General features: G+C 39.0%; 1 protein-coding gene across 1 annotated transcript in view; it reads left to right on the plus strand.

The window, feature by feature from the left end:
• The window catches only part of LOC101549171 (phospholipid-transporting ATPase ABCA3-like), an 80328-nt gene that overhangs the window by 23655 nt on the left and 33036 nt on the right, over positions 1 to 23637 (plus strand). The window contains exons 8-15 of the mRNA XM_055136796.1: positions 1263 to 1436; positions 6506 to 6687; positions 8738 to 8875; positions 13154 to 13268; positions 16243 to 16397; positions 18066 to 18218; positions 18702 to 18912; positions 21188 to 21338. Coding sequence (XP_054992771.1) covers positions 1263 to 1436; positions 6506 to 6687; positions 8738 to 8875; positions 13154 to 13268; positions 16243 to 16397; positions 18066 to 18218; positions 18702 to 18912; positions 21188 to 21338 — 1279 coding nt within the window. The remainder of the gene's footprint in view (positions 1 to 1262; positions 1437 to 6505; positions 6688 to 8737; positions 8876 to 13153; positions 13269 to 16242; positions 16398 to 18065; positions 18219 to 18701; positions 18913 to 21187; positions 21339 to 23637) is intronic.

Raw genomic sequence — 23637 nt, forward strand, 5'->3', positions numbered from 1 at the left:
GACCGACCGGGGTTCGCTTCCCAGCATCCCACATGATCCCCTAAGCACCGCCAGGAGTGATTCCTGAGTGCAAAGGCAGGAATAACCCCTGCGCATCGCTGAGTGTGACCCAAAAAGTAAAAATAAATAAATAAATAATGGAGAAGGGACGCTTGCCTTTAATATGCCTTAGAACCTTTTCCTCCCATTTTTCCTGCATTAGTGAATTCTTTTGTTTCAGTTGCCTTTTTGTGGTTTGTTTTATATTCTTATTTTCTAATGTGTGCATTTTATAGACAGCTTCTTTGTGGTTGCCATGAGATTGTATTTAGAGGTCCTAATGTTAGAAAGATCTAATTTAAAGGGATGGAGAGATAATATAGGTATTAAGTGCATGCAGCCAGCCCAAGTTCAATTCCCCACACTATGTGCTCACCCTGGAGACCTACAAGCACTGCTGGGATGGCCCAGATGATCCTGAGCATCACATATTTGCTTTCTTCATTGGTAAGCTTACAGTTGTGATGGGGACCGGAGAGGATTACTGGGGCAGGGTGCTTGCCTTGCATGTGGCCAATCTGGGTTTGGTCCCCAGCACTTTAGTTCCCTGAGCAGCGCCAGGAGTGACCCCTGAGTGCAGAACCAGAAAAAGTGCTGAGCCTCTTAGAGTGTAGCCCAAGAACAAAAACTAAAGTTTATAGTCATGATCTCAGTTAGAATCCTCTTTGTCTAGCTTATAAAACCCAGTATTTATGGACTTGCCGACATTCCATTTTCAGTAGTTATCTATTAAATAATTTTTCAGAATCGTGATTCAGACTGAAAGTAAGGTTTAAACTAGACTGTTTTTCTATCCATAGCTTCAAGTCTCTGGAAACTTAAGTATATTGAATTTCTGTCAATAGTGATGGTTTGCCGTTACAGTTTGTCAAGTCAAATGATCATGAATAAATAAATTTGAGAGAAAAGGGATTTCTCCATAATATATTTATAGCTGCATGTTTAATTGCTAGATAGTAATTCTTATTTAAATTCCTAAATATATGTCATTTGATAAATATTGTCGATGTTGACTCATCCTATACACTATTCATTCAAGGCATATTTATTGGATACATACTGTGTGCTGGTCCCTGATAATGCAAGAATGAAAAAGGAAGGCAGTTTTCTTTCCATCATAGATTTTGCATTCTATGCCTTTGCTGACCCCTAAAATTATTTGTAATTCATAATTTTCGTATTACTTTTTAAAGTGGATTTCTATCTGTGCTTCTGATTTGCAGCTGAAATGGTTCCTTCTTTTGGAAGCATCCTATATTTTGCCAGTTTCTTTCCATATAATTTCATGGCTGAATATTATGGAGTGTTAAGCCTTCCTCAGAAGATGGTTCCTTGCCTCAGTTCAAACATAGCCTTGGCTCTGGGGGTTAATCTTCTGCTAAGGTCAGAAATAAAAGGTACTTGTGAATTTTGTCTTTCCCAGTGGATTTCTAGAAAAGTAGATTGAGGCAGTGTGAATGGAGCCACATGTGGCCAGGAGGTCGAGAATACGTTACAAAAGAATATTAACCCCAGGATTTTTAATTTAAGATTATATATAAACTGAAAAAACAGAAGTGTGAAAAATTGAAAGTTCCTTGTTTTTCCACAATAATGCTTCAATTATACTCTCAAGTGAGATAATTTAAATGTCCTCTACAACTTGCTTTATTTACCTGATTATATATACACAACCTCTTGCCCAGACTAACACTCCTTTTATACAGTTATTTGATATTTAATGGTGAAGAGGCACTATAATATCATAATATATTTCTCTTTAAGTGCATATTTAAGTAGTTTCCAGTTGTGTTGTGGACACTAACTTAAATCCTAAATAATAATTGTCTTTTACAGTATTTGTAACTTACTTTGCATTGCTATTACAATAACCTTCAAATAGAAGAGACTGGGCCTGCAGGAATGTATCAAACCTCTCTGGCATCATATCACACTCCATCATCACTGGGTGTAGACTTGAATGCCACCAGGTGTGGCACTGAGGACCCCAGAGCACCTGAGGGTGCCTTGGGTGATTTTTCAGCATTTCGGGGAAAGTAGCATTGCAGCCTAGGACACTGAGATTAAACTGCAGGCCCTGTTGACAAAACTATTTGGATGTCTTCCCTCCAAGAAAATATTAGGCCAATTCTCTCATCGAAATATTTAACTTTCTCTACATACTTTACAATAATATACCAATATATTAGCTAACTATTAGTACATTTAATATATAATATAAATATCATCATCATCATCATCATCATCATCATCCCATTGACCGTCGATTTTCTGAAGCCGTCTCAGTAACATCTCCATTCATCCTAGCCCTGAGATTTTGGAAGCCTCTTTTTACTCATCCTTCCCAATGGTGCCGCATTGGAGGCTCTTTCAGGGTCAGGAGAATGAGACCCATCATTGTTACTAGTTTTGGCACATGAATACGCCACAGGGAGCAAATATATAATATAAATAATATAATATAATATAATATAAATAACATACTAATATATTCTTATGTCAAAGTATAATATAGCATAATTTTTAAGGCAAATATAGGGCCAGAAAGAGATCTCAAAGGGCTAGAACACAGACTATGCTTCTGGAGGTCTGGTTTAAATTCAGACAGTGTATGGTGCCACAAATATCACTGGACGATGAATAAACCCAACACCAGCAGGTGGCCCCAACACCCTCCCCTAAAAGAGCAAATAGAGCATCTTAATTTCCTGTAACTAATTTTCCCTCCAAACTCTGCACGACTGCAGTGAGGAAATAAATGTAGTCCAAGGATTTACGCAAGTTCTTCTAAATTAGTTTGTCTTTCTCTTTATACTCTTCAAGATTCTATGGATAGGGATAGGAATTAATGAGATTTCTAATGGTGGGAGGAAAAAAGGACCCCAAATCTAGGAGTCATCTTTTTCCTCAACTGAGTTAGTGTGTAGAGCCACACAAACTGAAGTGTGAGTATTTATGTATAGCCCATGTAGCACAAATAATGATATGTCATCTCTTACAAGCTTTGTTTGAACTATTTGCCCAGTTCCTTATTAAGCTCTTCTTTGCCATGTACCTTATGTTTAGGAAAGTCTTTGTTCTTCACAAACACTTGAAAAGTTACACCTGCTATAAATATGACTTAAGCGATAAGGTGCCGATAACACTTTTACAAGCCATTAATATAAGTTTTCTCACTTTGCCAATTCCAGATACAGTGTAGATAATCACCACTTGAACATCTTGCTAGGGTTTCCCTGAAATGAAAACTTAAAATATCCAGATACTTATGCTGAGTATCTTATATTATTCTTTTCTTTTTTCAGAAAAAAGAGGGTTTTTTTCCAAAGAATTCTTTCATAAATGATGTTTACATTGCTACTGGTTTTCCAGGACACATAATGTCAGAAAAAAAACTAGATAAAAAGCAGCAATCTAAATTTTTTAAATTGTAAATAAAATGGAAAAGAAATAGTCTTTAGTTCCACTAAGTTGAGGCATATTTTAGGTTTTTATATCTATCAAATTATTTCACCTTTTGTTTTCAGATAATTCAAAAACAGTGACTTCTAAACATTTTAATTAGGAACGAAGTCTAATTCTTTCCCATTACATACAAGGATTTGAATTCTCTATGTGCTGTGGAAGTATAAATAACTATCACTCATTTTTCTCCTTTTTTTTTTTTTTTTTTTTGCTTTTTGGGTCACATTCAGCAATGCACAGGGGTTACTCCTGGCTCATGCACTCAAGAATTACTGCTGGTGGTGCTCGGGGGACCATATGAGATGCTGGGAATCAAACCCAGGTCAGCCGAATGCAAGGCAAACGCCCTACCCACTGTGCTATTGCTTCAGCCCCTAACTTTTTTTATATTTAAGTTCCAAATAATTTAATTTTGTTCCAAATTTTTTAGTTCAATATAATCAAATTGTTAGTGTTTCATTTACTTTGTACTTTGGTCAAGAAATTCTATACTGGGCCATTTTCTAATATTTATATATATTGTTTTAAAATAAGTATATAATTGATACTTGTGATTTACTAGTATGTCTTTTTTTCCATATGAATATTTTATTTTCCATATGAATAGTGAGGTATTTTAATCATTAGTTTGTTCTCTACTGGTTTCTAATTCTACTTTTATTTTACATTATTTCCAAATGCATAGGTCTGTATCTGACTATCTTTTCAATGCTGTTGATCGTTTTGTAATCTATTTTTATATTTATACCACAATAACTTTATTAATAATAACTTTATAAAAAGTCTCAATGGGTCTTGTTCTTGCCATTGTTTTTGTTCTTTAGATAGTCTTGTCATTTGAATTTTAAAATGAAATATAATGAAATCTATAAATCTATAAATCACTCTATAATGAAAAATCTTGTTGATTTTGTATGCACTTCATTATATATTTCATTAGTAATGAGGACTGAGAATATTTTTTTATCTCTGAATTAAAATCTACCCCCAGTGAATGGTCAAATGAAAAAATACATATGGTTCTTTACTTTTAATTATTTATAAAATATATTAACAGATTCACTAGGATTTATCAATATCTGGATTTTAGGGCTGATGAGCTGCAGTGCTACACTTTGCAGTGCTACACTTTGCAGGAGGTCACCAGAGTCATGCCTAGTGGGGACTAATAGACCACACAGCCACGTCAAGGTCTTGCACATGCTACACATATGCTTGAGTTATTTGACTTATTTCCTTACCCCCTCCGCATATGGTATTTTTATAGTCTACATCTGTAATAGAATGGGGTTTTTTTTGTTTTCTAATTGGGTTGTTTATATCAGGTTATTCATCTTTATTATTCTCCATAGGATTTATTTTCTCTTTCAGGAAACTCATATTTTCTTTGGGGAGTGAGAATTTCTCAAGTTATAGTAGACTTTCTAACTTTTCTACCTTCTCTTTTTTCTAATTCTGTTCACAGCCTTTTGAAAATGACCTTTATTTTTATTTTTTAAATTCCATTAAATTTTTTTCTTCCAACTTGTGCCTTTTCTTATGACTTTCTCATGCAGCTGTTCTGTAGAAAAGAAGGGCCAAAAAGATAGGCAGCAAGTAGGAGGCTTGCCTTGCATGTGACTGGCCAAAGTTTGATCCCAAACAATAAGTTTGATCTCATATGTCCCTCTGAGATTACCAGAAGCCCAGAAGTGATCCCTGAACACAGATCCTGCAGTAAGCTCTGAGCATCACTGAGTGTGGCATAAGAAACAGAAGGAAGAAAGGAAGGAAGGAAGTTATGGAGGGAGGGAGCAAAGGGGGAAAGTGTGTTGGGGAGAGAGAGAGAGAAAGAGAGAGTAAGATGAAGTTGAGGGAAGGATGACTTTCATGGACCACCATCATCTTCATATATTACCTCTTCGAATTAGGAATTCATTGCAAGCCTTGATACTTTTTTCAGTTAAAGTTACACTCTGCTTCATGAGCAGAGGGGAGAAGGCAGATGGAATAGAGAAGGGATCACTAAGAAAATGATGGCTGGAGGAACCAGTTGGGATGGGAGATGCATGCCGAAAGTAGATAGTGGACCAAACATGATGACCTCTCAGAGTCTGTGTTGCAAACCATAATGCCAAAAAGTAAAGAGAAAGTACGGGGAATATTGTCTGCCTTAGAGGCAGGGGTTGGGTGGGAAAGGGGGGGGCATACCTGGGATATTGGTGGTGGGGAATGTGCACTGGTGGAGGGATGGGTGTTTGATCATTGTGAGATTTAACCCAAACATGAAAGCTTGTAACTATCTCACGGTGATTCAATAAAAAGTAAAAAATTAAAAATAAAATAAAATGAAGTTACACTCTGTCCAGAAACAGAGAAAATAGAAGAACAGAAGACTACTCTTTTATGGAGGATTTAATTTCCTCTTTTTCATCAGTACTATAAGCAAAACATGTTTTTGTCAAATATAATCAGCATCCGGGGCTGGAGAGATAGCACAGCGGGTAGGGCGTTTCCCTTGCATGCGGCTGACCCGGGTTCAAATCCCAGCATCCCATATGGTCCCCTGAGCACGGCCAGGAGTAATCCCTGAGTGCAGAGCCAGGAGTAACCCCTGTGCATCGCCAAGTGTGACCCAAAAAAGCAAAAAAATATATATATAATCAGCATCCATCTCTATTGCTGTTGAATAACTTTCCATTTTCCTCTATTGCCTTTGAATATACATGGTGATGATTTCAATGGGAATTTAGCATGAGGGGAAAATAAGAGGGATAGGATCTAACAGATCTGCTTTTTTACTTTTATTCACACTGTCTCAGTTACTGCTGTTTCTTTGTATATTTTGAAGAGGGCCACTACCAATGCAGCTACATAATCCATGATTTTCTTGCTTGATCTAAATACTAAGGGTATCAATTTGTAGATAATTCACAGTGATAAAAGTGATAAAAATCAACCTTTTCCCTTTTTTTTTTAATCACATAGCTGTCATCGACTGTAAAAACATTTTTTATTTCAGAATATGGTGTTAAGTGGAATAACCTTTGGACCCAAGTCAGCCTTGAGGATAACATCATCTTTGGCTATTTAATAGGAATGCTTTTACTTGACGCTGTCTTGTATGGCCTAATTACATGGTTTATAGACACTACCTTTAGAAGGAATTATGGCAGTCACCAGCCATGGTACTCCTTTCTCATGGTGAGTCTTAATGCTGCTCTTAATTGCAAAGAAGACATAATCAATTCATATTTATAACAAATTTAAAGCAGAATTATTTGCATCTATATGATTTACTAAAATGCTAGTCATTTCTTGATATATCTTGAAGCTTTTCAAATAGGCAGATATATGCATATAGTATGTGTGGCTAAAACATTATTAACCCCATACATTAAAATTGTGAGTGATGAGTGGTGATGGTGGGTGAGGGACCCTGGGACAGTAGTGGTGTGAGGCAGACATCTGGGTGGGTATGGTGCTAAAATAGTTCATGTATGAAATCCGGGGCTGGGGCGATAGTACAGTGGGTAGGGCGTTTGCCTTGCACACAGCTGACCGAGATTATATTCCCAGCATCCTATATGGTCCCCTGAGCACCACCAGGAGTAATTCCTGAGTGCAAAGCCAGGAGTAACCCATGTGCATCGCCGGGTGTGACCAAAAAAGAAAAAAAAAAAGAAGTCCTACTAATAATAGTTTGTAAACCACGATGACAAAAAAAAATCTGTAAGAATTGTTTCCAACTAAATTTAAAATGATGGTTTCCCAGATCCTAGTGAGTGGAGAATTGGGTATTTAATGTGTCGATTGTTTCACCATTTCTTTCCTTTAAATGGTTAGAACAGAAAGATAGTACATCAGGTAAGGCACTTGCCTTGCTTGTGGTGGGTCCAATCTCTGCCATCACATATGATTCCCCAAGCCACTAGCAGTGATCCATGATCTCAGAGCCAGGAATTAAGTTCTAAACACAGCCATATGTGACCCCAAAACCAAATAAATAAGTGAATAAATGATTGTAGCAATTTACTTAAAGTAAAAGAGCTTCAAAAATAAAAGTAGGACAGCACAAAACACTAGTTCAAAAATATATTCGGGTTGGAGCTATAGCACAGAAGGTAGGGCGTTGCCTTGCACGCGGCCAACCCGGTTCAATTCCCAGCATCCCATAGGGTTCCCTGAGCACCGCCAGGAGTAATTCCTGAGTGCAAAGCCAGGAGTAACCCCTGTGCATCGCTGGGTGTGACCCAAAAAGCAATATATACATATGTATATATATACATATATATTCACACCTATGTTTATATATATATACTTATATATATTCACACCTATGTTTAATACGCAACTGTTTATAACAACCAAGATATGGGAACAATCTAATGGTCAACAAAAGATGAGTAAGAAACAAATGAGTGGATAAAGAAAGATTGGAGATATAAAAGAATACTTTCAGCTGGGGCTGGAGAGATAGCACAGCGGGTAGGGCGTTTGCCTTGCACGCGGCCGACCCGGGTTCAAATCCCAGCATCCCATATGGTCCCCTGAGCACCGCCAGGGGTGATTCCTGAGTGCATGAGCCAGGAGTGACCCCTGTGCATTGCTGGGTGTGACCCAAAAAATCAAAAATAAATAAATAAATAAAAAATAAAAATTACTTACAGGGCTGGAGCAATAGCACAGAGGGTAGGGCGTTTGCCTTGCATGCGGCCAACCCGGGTTCAATCCCCAGTATCTCATATGGTCCCCCCAAACACTGCCAGGATTAATTCCTGAGTGCATGAGTCAGGAGTAACCACTGTGCAACACCAGGTGTGATCCAAAGAGCAAAAACAAAAAGAAAGAAAGAAAGAAAGAAATAGAAAATTACTTGCTTTTTTCCCTGCATCAGTACCAGTTAAAGGTTATCCCCAAAGTTTACTCAGGCTTTCTTCTTATTCAGAAGAGTCTTTTTTCCTTAAGAAATCTCTCTGCCACCTGGTCTTGCATTCTTGCTGGTGGCCATCTATGGTTAATTCACTGGTTTACTAATAAGGCATACTAAAATACAATCATACTTATGCTTTATTCAAAATACATACACACACATATATACATACATATCAACATATATAATACAGGGAGTTTCTGATCACTGATGCTATCACTTATTATAAACCTATTTAGATAAAAATACTTCACTTCCTAATGCTCATTTCATTAATGTTTAGTGGGGTTTTTTTCTCTTATTTTTTCCTCTTATCTTTAGTACTCATATTGGTTTGAAAAAAGAAATGTTAGAATAAACACAGAAGAAACGCCCTTTCCTATGGGAACTGAAAAAAAGTATTTTGAAGATGAACCTACTCATCTGAGGCTAGGTATTCAGATAAAACATTTGCACAAGGTAATGTTTCAAGTATCTCTTCTTCCTAAAAGTACCAAAAGCCATATACTGTCCATTGGAATATTTTTGTAACCAGGCATTAAAACAAAAAGATGCTTAATAAAGACTCAAATATTAAAATGTAAGAGGAATTGTATGTATATATAGGTACAGCATATATATATATATATATATACACACACACACACTCACAAATGTCATATTTGCTCCATCTGTTGTTCATTGTCCTTTCAATTTCCTCTGATGGGTTTGGAAGAATTGATTTTTTTTAATTTAGTAAAGAATTGTGGCTAATAAAATTTTATGATAACATAGTTAAGTTGGGCTGGATCGATAGCCCAGCGGGTAGGGTGTTCGCCTTGCACGTGGCCGACCCGTGTTGGATTCCTCCACCCCTCTTGGAGAGCCCGGCAAGCTACGGAGAGTATCTCGCCCCGCACAGCAGAGCCTGGCAAGCTACCCGTGGGGTATTTGATATGCCAAAAACAGTAACAACAAGTCTCACAATGGAGACGTGCCCGCTTGAGCAAATCAATGAGCTATGGGATGACAGTGACAGTGCTACAGTTAACATTTGTGTTTGTATGGAGAAGTTAATAGTAAGGGAAGTTAAGAAAAACCTCTCTAAAGATACCTGGGAAAGGAAAGGAAAGAATAGAATACCCAGGATAAGGAAACAGTAAATTATTTATTATTGGCCCTGAAATAATAAGAGTCTTCTTGTGTTCAAGGAATATTTGGAGGCAAAAGACCAAGATAAGAATTAAACTAAGGGGGCTGGAGTGATAGCACAGCGGGTAGGGCGTTTTCCTTGCACTCGGCCGACCCGGGTTTGATTCCCAGCATCCCATATGGTCCCCTGAGCACGGCCAGGGGTAATTCCTGAGTGCAGAGTCAGGAGTGACCCCTGAGCATCTCGGGATGTGGCCCAAAAAAGCTTTCAGTGCAGCTGTGAAACCTGGGAACGGGGAGATTAGCCTTCCAGTCAAAGGCTGATCGTTCAGAGATGAGCTGGGAGATGCCATCCATGCAGGCCACACACTGATGGTCACGTGACAAAGTCTATTTGGGGAGAACAGTGATTATCTAGAGACAGGAAAGAATGCACTTCATACGGAGCACAAGACAGGAAGAGAAAGGTGAACTTTATGGTTACACGGGCTAAATAGGATGGAGTATCATGAGGTGTTGCAGGGTTTTTATGACTCCCCGTTCCTCAAACCCCGGCTGACAGCATTGCAAGGTCATGAAGTCATACTAATCATCAAGGAATGTCAGTTCCCCATGCAGGCCGGGCTTTGGGGCCTTCCCACAAGCCCTTCGGTCCAGATGGTCAGGGAGCTGTCCCAGGAAGAACTACAACATACCATAACTACTTTTCTTTTTATTTTAATGTAGAAAAAAAAGCCACAACTATTGATACAATTCTAAAATTAAAATTGATGAGAAAACAAAATTCCAATAGTAAAATCGATAGTGTAAAACATCATCCATTTTTGTGAAAATTGTTATAATATCTGATTGCCGGGTTAAGTCCTTGCCTAAGACTTTATTAAGCGATTTGTTACTGTTTGAGCCATCTGTGTTATTGTTTTTTTTTTCTTTTTGGGTCACACCTGGTGATACACAGAGGTTACTCCTGGCTCTGCACTCAGGAATTACCCCTGGCGGTGCTCAGGGGACCATATGGGATGCTGGGAATCGAACCCAGGTCGGCCGCATGCAAGGCAAATGCCCTACCTGCTGTGCTATCGCTCCAGCCCCTGTGTTATTGTTTTTGTTTGTTGAGATTAGTTGGCTTCTATGTTACTTTCCCATCTAATTTGGAATGTTCCTGCTGGAATTTCAATACTGAGGAATTAGGAGATGTTGCACAGTTGCATATGTGGCCACCAGTCCAGAGATTTCAGGATTTATGATCTGAGCCAATGGCAGTGGGAGATGGTGTGGCTTCCGGGGCTTCTGGAAGTATGAGAGTTTTGGGGGAAGTTACACACTCCAACTCGAAAAACACCAGAGTCCTCAGCCTGGACACCACATACCTGAAATTATTCACAGAGATGTGCAGAGAATATTGGTGAAGCGGTGGAGTTAAGCCCTTAGCATGACTGTAGTGGTAGAGTGTGGGTACAGCTGCCATTGTATTCAGCCCGTCTGCCTCCAGAGGGTGTCCTGGAGTTTTTAGCTGTAGGGATCATATACCACAACTTCTTTTTCCATTGTCCTGTCATTGTACATTTGGGCTGTTTCCATAGCCTGGCTATTGTACATAGCACTGTAATGAACACAGACATGCATAGATATTTTGGATTTAATTTTCGCTCCAGCGAAATAATTTTTATTTAAAAAAATAAAAATTATATTTTTATATAAAATTTTATATTTTATATAAAAATTATATTTTTATATAAAATAAAATTATATTTTATATAATTATATAAAATATAATTATATTAAAATATATTAAAATTATATTTTAATATAATTAAAATAATTTTATTTTAATTATAATAAAAATAATTTTATTATTTGAAAAAAAATACCAAGTAGAATCACTGGGACATATTTCTCTGTTGAGACATACCCATACTGTTTTCTGTGCAAGTTGAATCAAATGACATTTCCACAAACAGTGTGTAAAGGTACTTTTTTTTATCACATACCCACAAAACCTGGGGCTGGAGCAATAGCACAGTGATTAGGGCGTTCGCCTTGCACGCAGCCGACCCGGATTCGATTCCTTTGTCCCTCTCGGAGAGCCTGGCAAACTACCGAGAGTATCTCGCCCGCACGGCAGAGCCTGGCAAGCTCCCCGTGGCATATTCGATATGCCAAAAACAGTAATAAGTCTCACAATGGAGACATTACTGGTGCCTGCTCGAGCAAATTGATGAGCAACAAGATGACAGTGACAGTGACAGTGACCCTCAAACCCTGATTGTTTCAAGTTGTTTTTTCCCCCAGAGGCTATTCTCACTGGTTTGTGGTAATGTCTCTTTGTTATTTTTATTCGTGTTTCGCTCATAACAAGTGAAGATGAACACTCATATTGCCCACTTTTCCCCATTGGGAAATTCTGTAATTAGAGTCCAAAGTTTGTTTTCATGGATCATTGTCTATTCCTTGCTTTATTTCCTTATATACCACAAGTGGACAGGATCACTCAGTATTTGTCTTTCTTCTTCTGGATTATTTCACTTAACGTGATAACCTCCATTTCCATCCATATGGAAAATTGTGTGTGTGTGTACGCGCGTGCGTGTGTGTAGGAAGCATCTCATCCCACAACTGTAAACTATCCTATAAAGCTATTACATAATTCAAACAGTGTGGTACTGGAAACAAAGGACAAGTGGAAAATAGTTGAGAGTCCAGAACTATACACTCAGATACATGAAAAGTAAAATATGCCAAAAGAGCCAAGAACATAAAATGGAAAAAGTTAAAAGTTACTTCAAAAATGGTTTTGGTAAATACGTCAAAGAAATTTGACCATTCTCTCACACCATGCATGAAAGTGATCTCAAAGTGGATAAAGACTTTGATGTTAAATACAAATTGATAAAATTTTCTCAAATAGAGAAAATATGCAAAATACTCCATGGTATTGGCTGCAGGTTTGTCTTTGGTGGTTGGACTCCACTGGCAGAGTCAACAAAAGCAAAAATAAGCTTTTGAGGCTACCTTAAAAATCACTGTTGCAACCTCCCCCCCACCTCCCTATACTTCCAGAAGCCTCAGCAGTCACATCCACACCCCAAAGTGGTCACCCAGTTAGAAAGCTACTCCAGCCTTACCTTCCAGATAAAAATACTGAATTCCCTGAACAAACATGGTCACCTCTTAGTACCTGTATTCCAAACCATAATGCACAAAGAGAGAGGAGGGATGCCTGCCATAGAGGATATGGGGGGCGGGGCATTGGGGGATGGTGGAGACGGGGAACATTAGTGGAGGGAGGTGTGCACTGGTGGAGGGATGGTTGTTGAAATATTATGTGACTGAAACCCACTCATGAACAGCTTTGTAATGGCCTATCTCACATATTCAATTAAAAAAATTTAAAAAAACACTTTTACACTGGGAAAACTATTGTTAAATAAAATGGACCCTTTCTCTGGTTTTGATGTCAGAACACTGCTAGCATCAGACTGAGGCGTGAAGCATATGAATTAATCATATAGTGGAGGGTTCTACGGAAAGAGGAAATGTAGGTTAGGTGTTTCTTACCTAAAAGCTAGTGACAGGCATAAAGCCATTCTTTCTTTTATACCACAGCAATTTGATCACAGAATAGCAGTAAACAACATGAGTTTGAATTTATATATGGGACAGATCTCTATTCTTCTAGGGAAAAGTGAAGAAAAATCCACTGTTCTCTCTATCCTTGCAGGTATGTATTTAGCTCAGAAAGGTTCAGAAAAGTTGGGTTGTGTATGTTATTTCATGACATTTCAATGTTCAGCTATTGTTTAAACTACTAAATACTAAGATACTCTCCAAGTGATGTATTTTATTGAAAGTACATACATGTATGCCCATACTTTTAGGAATTAATAATACAGTGGTTATTACCAAGTTATTATTCTCAATTTTATACTCTGGTAGGATTATAGACAAAAACTTAATACAGATACAACTATGTAAAATGGTTTATGTGTAGTATAGTTCCCTAAAAGAATAAAATCTGAATATATCGGGGCTGGAGCGATAGCACAGCGGGTAGGGCATTTGCCTTACACGTGACCAACCCAGGTTCGACCCCCAGCATCCTATATGGTCCCCAAACACCGCTAGGAGTAATTCCTGAGTGCAGAGCCAGGAGTAACCCCTGTACATCGCCAGGTGTGACCCAAAAAAGAAAAAAATCTGAATATATCAAGAGAATATAGCAACAGACCATATAACCCAACAGATGAAATCTAGCTTGTCCAGCAATAAAGAAAGGAAGTGACATAAAATCTGAGGCAACTAGGATTAAGAGGTAAGAAAAGAAAAAAATTGTTATAGAAATAAGCAGAGAGCAGAATACTTAACATCAGGAAATATTTGAAAACATTTGTATGATTATATCAGAGAAAGAATCTAAACTAATGCTAAAAGATTAAACAAATCAGTCATTCATTTATTTATTTATTTCTTGCTTTTTGGGTCACACCCAGCGATGCTCAGGGGTCACTCCTGGCTCTGCACTCAGGAATTACCCCTGGTGGTGCTCAGGGGACCATATGGGATGCTGGGAATCGAACCCGGGTCGGCCGCGTACAAAGCAGATGCCCTACCCACTGTGCTATCACTCCAGCCCCAGTCATTTAAAGATGGAACATAAAAGAGCTTAGGAAATAGCTTTTATATTAGAATTTGTGCGATAATAATAAAAATCCAAAAATATTTTATAAAGGCCTATAATTTAGAAACATTGTATTCGCCAGGAGAAAGAAAGGGTGAATAGGGGCCAGAGAGATAGTGCAGCAGGTAGGGCATCTGCCTTGCATCGGGCCAACCCAAGTTTAATCTCTGCCACCCCATATGGTCTCCAAGCCCACCAGGAGTGATCCCTGAGCACAGAGCTAGGTGTAATCCCTGTGCACTGCCAGGTGTGGCCCCAGAACAAACAAAAATAATGGTGGCTAATACTAGGGTCTATTAGGCCAGTTAAGCTGGAGCGATAGCACAGCGGGTAGGGCAGTTGCCTTGCAAGCGGCCGACCCGGGTTCGATTCCTCTGCCCCTCTCGGAGAGGCCGGAAGCTACTGAGAGTATCTTTTCCACACAGCAGAGCCTGGCAAGCTACCCGTGGTGTATTCGATATGCGAAAAACAGTAACAAGAAGTCTCACATTAGAGACATTACTGGTGCCCGATCAAGCAAATCGATGAGCAACGGGAAAACAGTGAAACAGTAATAGTGATTAGGCCAGTTAGAAAACTAATGTGAAGCTAGTTTAAGTCCTCAATCTGAAGCAGGGCTGAATGTACCAGCCGAGATAAAATGATGACCACTCTCCTGATACAAAAAATAATGATTTAGTCAGGAGTAATAGATATTGCCAATAATCCCTGTATATTTTATATTTTTCAACTGACTCTCAACCAAACCCCTTTTAAAAGAATAATTACCTACATAATATCACAGATAATATTCAAAATACCACCACAATATGCTTAGACAAAATGGAAATGCTCTACAGAATTTTTCTTGAAATATACTCCATATTTTAGGTAACTTTGGAACACATATACAATTTATATGCATGTGATTATTACAAAATAAAAAATAAGCAGAAAGTTATATTTTAAAAAAAGCATAGTACCTGGGGATTGGGAGGGAAAAAAATGTAGGTTCTGTACATCTGTGCTATCATCTATAGTGTCTGTACTGTCACTGTCACTGTCATCCCATTGCTCATTGATTTGTTCAAGCGGGCACCAGCAACGTCTCTCATTGTGAGACTTATTTGTTACTATTTTTGGCATATCAAATATGCCACATGTAGCTTGCCAGGCTCTGCCGTGTGGGCGCGATACTCTCGGTAGCTTGCCAGGCTCTCCGAGAGGGGCGGAGGAATCAAACACAGGTTGGCCGTGTGAAAGGCGAATGCCCTACTCCTGTGTACTATTATCTCTAATATCCTACTGTTTGCACTATCTCTTTGGCCACCTAAATCTCAATTTTTAAAGAAAATACCTATCTTGGGTCTGGAGCAATAGTACAGCGGGTAGGGTGTTTGCTTTGCATGAGGCCAACCCGGGTTCAATTCCCAGCAGCCCATATGGTCCCCTGAGCATCACCAGGAGGAATTCCTGAGTGCAAAGCCAGGAGTAACCCCTGAGCATTTCTGGGTATGACCCAAAAGACCAAAAAAAAAAAAGATAGAAAATGCCTATCTTAAAGGATAAATTATTTATAGGGTTAAAGTGGCTCTATAGCTTTGCTTTATGTAACACCACATAATTTCCCACAAAACTGTTATGTTTTAATTAGTGGTTTAATCACTACTAGTGATATTTGGAATGTTATTAGTAATATTTTAATTTATTGAGAAAATATTATGTATTTCAAATCTCCTTGATATGGAACACAACTACAGTGATGGACCAAGTGCAGTGCAAAACAATGCTAATTTTTTTAATGTTTTATCATAAATATAATCTATGCAACTTATCCTAAAATATTATGTATAGGCCAAAAGGAAATTCATACACTGCAAAATATTGATATTATCCTGAACTGTTGTTGTTCTGCAGAATATTATCCTTATTCTTTTGAATATCCTTAAGTAAATTTATCTTAAGTTGCTGATTTATAATGCTGATTTACTAACCCCACCAAAAGTTAGTTTCCGTCATGTTTCCTGTTTGCTTGCAGGACTTCATCCTCCCACTAGAGGAAATGTTTTTATTAATGGATACGACATCTCTACTAACATGACTGATATTCAGAAACACTTGGGCTTCTGCCCACAACATGACTTGTTGTTTGATGATTTGACAGTATCAGAGCACCTTTTTTTCTACAGTGTGGTGAGTTAAGATTTTATTTTTAATTTATTATTATTTGATCGATTTAACTTTTGATTTTAACAGATTCATAACTATAGGATAACATTGGTTTGTCCTTTCTGCCTTGCCACAGAGAGCTTAGGTTTATTGGGTTACTTCTATCACAGTACTCCCATTCCTCTGTGTTTATTGTAACCTCTTTCTTTGTGCCTTGTTAACTTGTAAATATTGCTTTTCTCTTCTCCTTAAGTCCTTTGCATAGTTAATTCAGAGCATTTTTGCATGGACACAAGAAGACGGTTAATGCTATGCCTCTGTAACTTGGGAGTTAATTGACTCTAAATGATACTCACCCCTGGGCATCTGTTCTCTCAACTTAAGCCTCAGTTGCCCTTACTTTCTAGCACCCCAAAGCATGGTTTCAATGAGGGACTGGATGGACCCAGGGCAAGCAGTGAGCTACCTTGGCATCAAAATGGGTCTGGCCCAAGCACCATAATACTTGACTATTTGCTGTCTTTTCTTTGTGTCAAACCCCAAAAGATTAAGATTTTTTGCATTTTAGGGGCTGGAGTGATAGTACAATGGGTAGGTTACTTGCCTTACATCAACCCAGGTTTGTAACCCACTATCTAGGGACCCCAGACAACACCAGGAGTGATTTCCGTCCATGAAAATCCAGGAGTAAGCCCTGAGCATCGCCAATACGGCTCAATAAATAAAACAAAGATTTACTATATTTTAATTTCTAATATTTTTATTTTAATGTAGAAAAAAGCCAGAAGTATTTTGATACAATTCTAGGATTGATTAGATAAAAAAAAATTTTAATGTAGAAAAAGTGCCACCCTTGGGAATGTCATGGGACGACTGGAATGGGAAGGAATGGGAGTGAAGATAGACGGTCAGCAACTACTCCACCTCCACTTCGCTGATGACATCGTTCTCATAACACCACACATTAGCCAAGCAGTTTGGGGGCCATGTCCAGCAGTGCTTAAGGCTTACTCCTGACTATGCTCAGTGATCACTCCTGGCAGTGCCCCGGAAGCTATACAGGGTGTCAGGGATCAAATCCAGGTCAGGAGTCTGCAAATCAAGCCCGTTACCCACTGTAACCTGTACCCACACTGATGCCTTCCTGAGCAAGTTCCTGGAAGACTATGAACGCTCATAGTTCTCCAGCTTTAACAAATGAGTCCAGTGGGAAATAAGAGAGAGTGCATACTCTTACCTGAGCACCTATAGATGTTTTTCTCCTTTCGTTTATGAGTTTAAGTTCTCCTTATAAATTTTTTTAAATGTTTTACTAGACCTCCTTTAGACAATGGGAATAAGATATTATGTTGCCGATTTAAAAAACCTGAGCAAATCTTTTAAGACTGTGGCTGCTAGAAACACCACATCCTTACCTAGATGTATAAGAACAGGTGTTATCTAAGAATATTCTGAGGGGGGGCTGGAGCAATAGCACAGCGGGTAGGGCTTGCATGCCTTGCATGCGGCCGACCCAGGTTCCATTCCCAGCATCCCATATGGTCCCCCGAGCACTGCCAGGAGTAATTCCTGAGTGCATGAGCCAGGAATAACCCCTGTGCATCGCCAGGTGTGACCCAAAAAGCAAAAAAAAAAAAGAATATTCTGAGGATAAAGTGGGGTTTACTCTATAACTTCTGGTTCCTCTTTTAGATTAAAGGAAAACAGAAGATTGAGTCGGTGGAAATTGACCATATGCTGTCTACTCTTGACCTGCAAGAAAAGCGTAATGAATTTTCGGTGTCATTGAGCACAGGAATGAAACGCAAACTCTCTGTCATCATAGCACTGATAGGGGGCACCAAGGTATTGAAGGGGAGATAAATGAGAGTTGGTGCGCTTGAAAATAGGTTTCTGACAGTGGTCTAGAAAACTCAGCTGATAAAAACAAAATCTGAGAATAGATAAGCGTCTTTCCAAAATGTGAAAAATGTTGCTAAGAATTGTCAAGGGAATGTTCTTTTTTTTTTTCTCTTTGGGTCACACCCGCCGATGCACAGGGGTCACTCCTGGCTCTGCACTCAGGAATTACCCCTGGTGGTGCTCAGGGGACCATATGGGATGCTGGAAATAAAACCAGGGTCGGCCGCGTGCAAGACAAACGCCCTACCCACTGTGCTATTATATATCACCACTGTTATAATATGGTTAGGAATATTTTTTCTAGCATTCTTGTCACCATTTTTAGTCTAGTTTCTGTATCTTATTTGTGTTCCCTTTATATGGCAAATTGCCATAAATGTGGCTGACATCAGTTATAAATTATGAAATTATTCTTGTGGTCTTTAGGTGGTGATTCTTGATAAGCCAACCAGTACCATGGACCCAGTCTCAAGGAGATCCACCTGGAGACTCCTTCAGCATTATAAACAGGATCGTACTATATTAATGACCACCCAGTACATGGATGAAGCGGACATCCTGGGTGACCGCATTGCCATCATGTTCAAAGGGACTCTGCAGTGCTGTGGCTCTTCAAACTTCCTGAAAAACACATATGGTCTCTCTCCCACTTTGATCATTCTTAAGATATTGATGCTATATTCTGCTAATGAGATTTTCGTTGTATTTTGCCTGTGTACCCCAAACTTCAATAACTGCTTATGTTAACAAGTTTCCAGCTGTTGTAACTGGTTTTTAAGATTGTTTGTAACATGGATATCCCCTATACATACTTATCATATTCTTTAATATATACCTTCAGATGTAGGAATGTCAACCATCCTTATTTCTTCCTTTTGCACTTCCTTTGACCTTGGAATGCAGTTGCACTACCAAATACATGTAATTTATTGAATAATAGGTTGGCACAGAGAAGTTGTAGAGCAATTATATCTGATTCTATTTCCCTTATTTGCCATGTCAGTATTATATATTCAAAGTGATGGGATGAGTCTGCAATTGATACGAAGACTGGGGGAGAAAGAATGAAAAGGTGAACTCAAAGTAACATAAGGACATTGGTGGAGGAAATTGGGCACTTTGATGCTTGTGAGGTAGCAGTACACCAGGACTATAAATGTTAACATTATTATAGACTTGTTACCTTTTAAAAAAAATTGGTTTTGGACCACATTCAGTGATACTCAGGCTTTACTCCTGCCTCCGCACTCAGGGATCACTCCTGGCAGACTTAGGAGACTACATGGTAGGCTGGGGTCTGAACTTGGGTCAGCCACATTCAAGGCAAGTGCTCTACCTGCTGGACTATCGCTCTGGCCCCCAAAACAAAATCCTTTAAACTTAAATGCTGACCAAAAGAATGAACAGTGATAATGATAATAATGCAGAATGAAACATGATTTTAGGAGATTAAAAACTTAGTAAACAGGAGCCCAAGCAATGGTACAACGGGTCTACTTAAGGATCACTCCTGGCTGTGTTTGGGGGACCATGAGCAGCCTCAGTGCCAGGGATTGAAACACGGTTGGCCACTTGCAAGACAAGCACCTGAGGGGCTGTCAAGCACAGTGGGTAGGGGTTTGCCTTGCACTCGGCCAACCCAGCTTCAATTCCCAGCATCCCATATGGTCCCCTGAGCACCGCCAGGAGTAATTCCTGAGTGCAAAGCCAGGAGTAACCCCTGTGCATTGCTGGGTATGACCCAAAAAGAAAAAAAAAAAAGACAAGCATCTGAACCCTTGTACTAATTCTCTGGTCCACATCATTTCATCTTAGTTGCAACACTAACACAAATGCAATGACCAATTAAAATGTATATTTTAAAACCAATAACATTTCCCCCAATCACAGAAAGGAATTTTTCTATCGATAAAGCACCAAGTAAATATTTCTCTGATTTCTTTAAGGTCTCTAAAAAATATTTTAAAAGTCATCAGTCAAATCATGTTCAGGATCTGTCTGAAATTTTAAAACTTTTCAGCATTTAATATCTTCCTTCTCTAATTTTTCTTGACAGTTTATTTTTTAACTTCTTTTCTTCTTTATTATTCTCTACACCTTTTGACCAGAAAATGCTCGTAGAGGGGCAGGACTTTTTGCCTGCTTTACTCACTGCTCTATCTTCAGGCCCTGGGTCAAAGCTTCTCAAAAATAATCAGCCTACTGCATCCCATTCAGAAAACAATTACTTGGGGTCAAGTGATAGAATAGCAGATAAGGTGCTTGCTTGCACATGGCTGATCTGGGTTCGATCTCCAGCACCACATGTGTCCCCTAGACCACTGCCTGCAGAGTCAGGAGTAAACCCTGAATTCCTGGGTGTTCAACAATAACAACAATAACAAATATCTAGGACCCCCTGAAAATCTCCCTCTTGAAGCAAGCAAATAGAAGCACTCTCATACCCCAATTATACTGATTTCTTCCCACACCCCATCCTGGATTATTCCAACATCCCCTAAGAGCCCCACTTTCAGAACCAGTGACCTAGATTAATGCCCTATTACACCATGGACAACAGATAATATTAAACAAGTGAATATTTAGCAAGAATACTGTTACAAAAATGGTCACCAGGTTATAGAGCCTTTATTCGCACATGTACTGATGATTTATATACATTTAATTATCTAAAAAATTACTGAAATGCAAGTGTAAGTTTGTTATTCAGCCAACGATTTGGTTCTCAGAAGAGCTTTTAGAAGTTTTAGGGGTGTATCTCCCTAGAGTGATAACACAATGTTTTGTCACATACCACGACTTCTTCCTCTGGGACTTAGATAATTTGAGTTTTGGAAAGTCTAGTTTGGTCTAAAAAGAAGATGTAAGAGTACAAAATTACTTCATTTGGTCTTCTGAACGGTTTCTCACAGGTGCTGGCTATCACATAATCCTGGTGAAGGAACCAGACTGTGACGTTGAAAAGGTCTCAGCAATGATTCAGTCTCACGTTCCTAATGCAACATTAGAAAACTGTGCTGGATCTGAATTATCATTTATGCTCCCCAAAGGAGATATGCACAGGTATGAAATGAAAGAGTTATAGATAGATGATTGATGTGATTGGAAAGAATTTTTCAGCATTAGCAAGCTTAATGAGTAGCATTTTTCTTAAAAGTCAAGTTTTCAATTATAGCTCTCACTTGCCTGCTAAAGTTGTCAAGTTCACAAATTAATATTTCTCTTAATGAACAGTGGAGTGTCTCCTAAAGTTCAAGTTTATTCAAAGGTTTATTTGATTTTTTTTTCTGATTTTGTTTGTGTTTGGGGAAGATGGGTGGGTGGTATTGCAAACTACTGAGAACCAAGTAAATATATAGTTTCCTAGTGTTAATAAGGATAAATAAAATGGTAAGAAACTCATACTGCATGTATTTTATAGATGATGGGTGAACTCCAGAGAAATACTATGATGAAAGAAGAAATAGCTTAAATGGACCCTTGGTGCAAGGTGACAAGGATACAGCAAAATCCAGGAGTTTTCCCCCCAAAAAAGCCAATCTTAGTTACAGAGGAGAGAAACAGGGATGATAATTCTACCCCCTGGGACTCCCATTCCAGCTAATAACGGAAACTTTAGAGTATCCATCATCTACCTTGAGACTGCCATCTTACTTCCTGAAATTATTTCTGCCTAGATATTCTACAGTTATATAGTGACTGTCACACACAGGAAGCCACTGTATTAGGCATTGTTCTGTATTTATATGTGATATAAAGTTACTTTGTAGAATGAAATGAATAGAAGTAGGGAAATCCAAGATTATAATAAGTGGAGATATATGAAAGGAAGGAATTGCTAAGAAGAATTAAAGGAACATAAAATTCTCAATTGGCACTATATTTAATTCAGAGAGTAAATTTGAATAGCAGGAACATGAAACAATATTCAGACATTGTGATTAACCTCCCTATTAATTATGAGGGAGAGGAAATGAAAGAAATTACCAGTGCACATTCCTCATATCAACATTCATTCAGCAGAATTAGACAATTGGTTAAAATGTGGTACATTGGGCTGGAGCGATAGCACAACAGGTAGGGCGTTTGCTTTGCATGCAGCTAACCCGGGTTCGAATCCCAGCATCCCATATGGTCCCCCAAGCACCGCCAGGAGTAATTCCTGAGTGCAGAGCCAGGAGTAACCCCTGTGCATCGCCAGGTGTGACCCGAAAACCAAAAAAATAAAATGTGGTATATTATTGCATAGCATGGCAATAATAATTTATTACTATAATAATAAAAATATGAAAGTACAAAGTATCTCTTAAAGAAATATATTAGAGCAGCCTTTAAAATATCATACCTGACATCAGAAAAAAAGAACAAGAGTAGTGAATATGTAGTTAATATTTCCCAAAATCGGAAAAGTAAAGATTTAGAAAAAGTATTATTTTCATCATACATTCATACTAATTTTGGCCTTGAAGAGAGAGAAGAATCTCAAAGAAATGAATAGTCAAATTTATATCAGCAGAGTAGATATTTCTAAGCTATGGAAAAGAGAGTCTCTTGCCCGCACGCCTGGCTGTCTTCCCCGGGGCCCCTCAGAGGGGATGGGCTCCAGCTTCCCTCCCCACCCCGAGCAGAGCTCCCAGTGACCTAAGACCACCGGATCCTAGCCACAGCCATGCTCAAGGCCCCTCTCCACACCTTCTGATGAGCCTCATGCATGAAGGTACCGGCAGAGGAACCCAGGTGTGTGTAATTCCATCAACAGTCAGCACCCAGAGACTTAAAAGCGAGCTCCCAGAAGCGAGCCGCTTTGATATCTTGTAGCCTACTTCTCCATCTGGGAGAAACTGGCAAGCTCTGAGAGTTTCCTGCCCACAGGGGAAAGCCTTGCAAGCTTCCCATGGTGTATTCATATGCTAAATCCAGTAACAAGCTGGATCCAATTCCCCTGACCCTGAAAGAGCCTCCAGTGAGACGTAGTGGTTGAGAGGGCCGAACCAAGAGAGACTTCTAAGATCTCAGGGAAAGGACGAATGGAGAGGTTACTGAGCCTGCTCCAGAAATCGACGATTAACGGGGATTTCGTGATTCGTGACGGACAATTTCTAAGCTAACATAGTACACAAATCAAATCATGAAAATTGGGAAAGAACAAATTTGGTCAGAATGCAGTTTTTTGGGTTTTGTGCTTGGGGGGAGAGGGAGGCACACACACACACACACACACACACACACACACACACACACACACACACACACACACACACACACACACACACACACACGGCTTACTCCTGGCTCTGTGGATCAGGGCTAACTTCTTTTTGTGTTCACGGATCATTCCTAGCAGTGCTCAGGACATTGGGGC

This window comes from Sorex araneus, chromosome 4 (genome assembly GCF_027595985.1).
Source record: "Sorex araneus isolate mSorAra2 chromosome 4, mSorAra2.pri, whole genome shotgun sequence".
Lineage (NCBI taxonomy): Eukaryota > Metazoa > Chordata > Mammalia > Eulipotyphla > Soricidae > Sorex > Sorex araneus.